Here is a 4,552-nt window from a genome sequence, read left to right on the forward strand (position 1 = left end):
GATACGATTTCCTACGTTTTCCCATCGGCGGTTTAAAAATGTTGCAAAACCAGCGCTGCACTCCCACTGGATTACTTCCGTGATCCTCATCACTAACGCCAGATAAGTCCCTCCTCCTCCTCCTATTGTACGGTCAAATGCCCTCTATACTACAGTACACGTTCTATTAGGCATTAGCTTTGCTTCAACACGTGCTTAGCTCTCTCTCTCTCTCTCACACACACACACACATAGCCCCCAAGGACGTGAATAATGAGCTGGAAGCAGCAGATTCCGTGTGCAGCTGGAATTGAAAGCTCTCCTCTCCTTCCCCTGCTCCTTTCGCAACTCATTACCACCCTACCTGAGCCTATAAATACTCCCACTTCACTTGTTTTCTTCACCCAACTCATTCTTACTTCTTTTCCTTCACCGTTTCTGCTCTCACTCTGTCTACTCTGTTCCTTTTACTACTTCATTACCCAACCAATTAATCAGACATGGAATTACTCAGCCTCAACTCCATGTTTTGCATGTTTGCTGCTTCTGCTCTCATCTTCTTCTTCTCTCCCATCATCAAGCTCTTCCTCATTTCCGCTCGCCGCAAAATCCCACTTCCTCCTGGTTCCCTCGGTTGGCCTTATATCGGCGAGACCTTCCAGCTCTACTCTCAAAACCCAAATGTCTTCTTCGCCTCCAAAATCAAGAGGTAGCTAATTAGTTATAGGCACTTCACATCATTTCATTAAACTAGTCTTAATAAAATCCCTGGTTACTGAATTTCTTGTGTTTGTAATTGATATAGGTTCGGCTCAATCTTCAAGACCCACATCTTGGGATGTCCTTGCGTGATGATTTCTAGTCCGGCAGCTGCCAAATTCGTGCTCTTGACGAAAGCCCATCTGTTCAAGCCTACTTTTCCGGCGAGTAAAGAAAGGATGCTGGGAAAACAAGCCATATTTTTCCACCAAGGAGACTACCACGCCAAGTTGAGGAAGCTTGTTCTCCGAGCCTTCATGCCGGCAGCCCTAAAAAACAAAGTCGAAGACATTGAATCCCTCGCCAAGGACTCCCTTCAGTCCTGGGAAGGCCGGTCGATCAACACTTACCAAGAAATGAAGACGGTGAGCGCACATTAAAAACATCAAAAACAGAGCTGCTCTGAGTGCTAGTACTAAATGAAAAAACAAAAAACAAAAAAAACAAAAATTTAATCAAGAACTGAAAATTGAACAAATTGGGGTTCTTTCTTGCAGTTCACGTTCAATGTCGCACTGCTTTCTATCTTTGGCAAAGATGAGATTCTGTACAGAGAGGATCTCAAGAGGTGCTACTACATTCTCGAGAAGGGTTACAATTCAATGCCCATTAATATTCCTGGAACACTCTTCCACAAGTCCATGAAAGCCAGGAAGGAGCTGGCTCAGATCTTGGCCAAAATCATCTCAACCAGGAGAGAAAGCAAGCTCGAGGACTATAACGACCTTCTCGAGTCCTTCATGGGCAACAAAGAAGGGCTCACCGACGAGCAAATCGCCGACAACGTCATCGGCGTCATCTTCGCCGCCCGCGACACGACGGCGAGCGTTTTGACTTGGATTATGAAGTATCTCGGCGAAAACCAGAGTGTTCTTGAAGCTGTCACGGTAAGCATTCTTTCATTATCTAAATCCTATCCATCCATTAAATTAATGGCTGGAGTTCAATACAGGGATATATAAACAACTTCACTAACCAAAAGGCTTAATTACAGGAAGAGCAAGAAGCAATTATGAGGCTTAAAGAAGAGAGTGGCGAAGACAAGGTTCTGAATTGGGAAGATACCAAGAAGATGCCCATTACTTCGAGGGTTCTTCAGGAGACACTGCGAGTTGCTTCCATCTTATCTTTTACATTTAGGGAAGCTGTCGAAGATGTTGAGTACGAAGGTCAGTTAGTTACTTTCATTATCTTTACTTACGTCATAATTATATTCTCTTACCAAATATCCGACATATATTATGACATCCAATGTCTAAAATAAGAGTCGGATACATAATTTTACAACCGAACCATCTTTTTTCTTTTCCACCTTGCTGATGATTGGAATGATTCATCAATTTCAGGTTATCTGATACCAAAAGGGTGGAAAATTTTACCACTGTTCAGAAACATTCACCACAGCCCGGAGATCTTTCCGGAGCCTGAGAAGTTTGATCCCACAAGATTTGAGGTGAATATTGAAGAATCTTATATAATTCCCACTCAATATTTTGGATATTTAACAAACAGAGTGGGTGTACTGATCAATCATTTGGGGTATTAACTCTTTGACAGGTAGCTCCAAAACCCAATACATACATGCCATTCGGCAGTGGGAACCACTCATGTCCTGGGAATGAATTGGCCAAGCTGGAGATTTTGGTCATTCTACACCATCTCACAACAAAGTACAGGTGTGTAGTACGAAAAATTCTTACATACGTCTGCCCAATCAAAACTCACAAATCTTTATATGTATTCCGAAACTGTTTCTATTTTTAAAAATGAAATATCTAAAATACCCCATGCTAAGAACCTGATTAGACAGTCCTGTTTTTATTTTTTAAAATGAAATATCTAAAATACCTCACTGCTAAGAACCTGATTAGACAGCCCTGTTCCTATTTTTTAAAATAAAATATCTAAAATACCGTTCCTATTTTTTAAAATAAAATATCTAAAATACCCTACCACCTCATAGTAGGATATAGATATGCACACACAGCCCTCCACCTTCTCTGTTTTGCAGTTTCTGAAAATAGAAATGTTAATTCTGAGCTGCCATTATTTTGCAGGTGGTCTATTGTTGGTGCAGACAATGGCATACAGTATGGCCCTTTTGCTCTTCCCCAAAATGGGCTGCCCATCATATTATCTTCCAAGGAATGAGATTTCCCGATATATATATAACTCCGAATTCCACACCCCAAAGCTTCAACTGCTTTCTATATATAGTTATTATATAAAGAGAGAGATATAAAGAAAAGAGGATTGGTTTCTTGCCTATTAAGGACAGTGAAGAAATGAGAGCTCCAAGAAACAATGAGCTGAAGAAAGCTAGGGATTCATTTATCATTTCTTTTTGGCCGAACTGAGACGGCTGAAGATAGCCGGTATATCATGATGTACATAACTGAAAAGTGTTCTTGATATCAAAACATGATATATGCAAACGGTATATCATGTTTCCTTTTTTTTTTTCTTTTTTTTCTTTTTCTTTTGAGATGATACCGAAGAGAATTGTACATACTAATTTCACAAAATTTTTATTTCCTTTATCAAATAAATGTAAAGAGCTGCAAGGCTGAAGTTATGATTCAATGGAGTAAATCGAGTTTTGTTAAATTTCTTGATACAACTATTCTAACATCCCCTATATTTCAAAGTTATTTTTCTTATCAAGTTATACTTGACTTTAAGGATACATTAACAAGTTGATGTATTTATATACTTCACAATTCTCTCAAAAACACTCGTGTGTCCCTGTACAACTACAAGCCCTATACTATCACCAATGTACGTACTCTTTTAATATCTTGATTATCATCAATTTTTATGCATGTAGTTGCAACTACATGAAGAGGCTATAAATGGCTAGAAATGAGAGAAGTCAAAATGAGAGATGGAGGAGAAGCCTTAGGCTCACGGCATTGTTCCAAGTCTAAGAAGATCGAGTTTGACATACATGCATCAATATATATAGAATGCTTTCCATTTTCCAAACACATTTGTTTGACTATCTAGTTGGGGGTGTATCTCTAATTAAAATGAAGACTTATAACAATCATTGTAATGTCTCACTAGATTTAGACAGCTGTAGTTGCGTAAACAACAGTATTAATCAATTATAAAGGCCCCCAATCAAGAAGTTTGTTCCCCTTAGATCATTAAACCCTAAATACATGCATGCTGCTAGTTCAATAATATCCCATATACTAGCTGCTAGCTGGGAGATGATGACACACCAGACATGTGCCATTTGAATAGGTTTTCCTGTCATGACTTATAGAGTGATTCTAAATTCATCGTTGAACTTAAAAGTAAATATAATGAACTGTTTGAAACGCTGCCTCCCATCTCTCACTCTAGGGTTTTTCTCGGGTTTCAGACATTTGTCACCTTATGCGACTGTGATGGCTAAAACTCAAGAGATGACTGCTAGAATTTGGCTTCAAGATTAGCATTGGTATGTTCCGCTGTGGCAGATCTTGAGATCCTAGAAGAGTATTTGATATCCTCCGGTGGCTTCTATGTGGTTCGTAAGGTTCTTGTTCGGGTAAGAGTAAGACCAAGACTTTTGTTTTTTTTTTTTTTTGGATGAGAAAAAATAATTTTATATACAAAATTCTCTCGTACAACTTGACTCAGCTGCCAGATCAAGACTGAGTCAGGTAGTGTCGTGCTAATTCGAGATGAGAAGGCATTTGTGGAAGACCGGCAAGATTTGGGTGACAGGTGGTGTCATGCTAATTTGAGATGAGAAGGCATTTGTGGAAGACCGGCAAGATTTGGGTGACAGGTGGTGTCGTGCTAATTCGAGATGAGAAGGCCT

General features: G+C 39.5%; 1 protein-coding gene across 1 annotated transcript; it reads left to right on the top strand.

Moving 5' to 3' along the window:
- Positions 1–356: 356 nt before the first annotated feature.
- Positions 357–3,348, top strand: LOC133744359 (abscisic acid 8'-hydroxylase CYP707A2-like). Its single transcript, XM_062172481.1, has 7 exons — positions 357–688; positions 785–1,103; positions 1,236–1,625; positions 1,733–1,907; positions 2,085–2,191; positions 2,296–2,414; positions 2,796–3,348. The coding sequence occupies exons 1-7, from the start codon at positions 480–482 to the stop codon at positions 2,887–2,889; spliced, it is 1,413 nt and encodes a 470-aa protein (XP_062028465.1). The 5' UTR covers positions 357–479; the 3' UTR covers positions 2,890–3,348.
- The last annotated feature ends 1,204 nt before the right edge of the window (positions 3,349–4,552 follow it).

This window comes from Rosa rugosa, chromosome 4, assembly GCF_958449725.1.
Source record: "Rosa rugosa chromosome 4, drRosRugo1.1, whole genome shotgun sequence".
NCBI lineage: Eukaryota > Viridiplantae > Streptophyta > Magnoliopsida > Rosales > Rosaceae > Rosa > Rosa rugosa.

What these genes read in the sequence shown, in the direction of transcription:
- LOC133744359 (XM_062172481.1), top strand. Translation starts at nt 480, where the DNA reads ATGGAATTACTCAGCCTCAACTCCATGTTTTGCATGTTTGCTGCTTCT. An exon ending in CTTACCAAGAAATGAAGACG is followed by an intron (nt 1,104 to 1,235) that starts GTGAGCGCACAT and finishes TCTTTCTTGCAG; the next exon opens with TTCACGTTCAATGTCGCACT. An exon ending in CGAAGATGTTGAGTACGAAG is followed by an intron (nt 1,908 to 2,084) that starts GTCAGTTAGTTA and finishes CATCAATTTCAG; the next exon opens with GTTATCTGATACCAAAAGGG.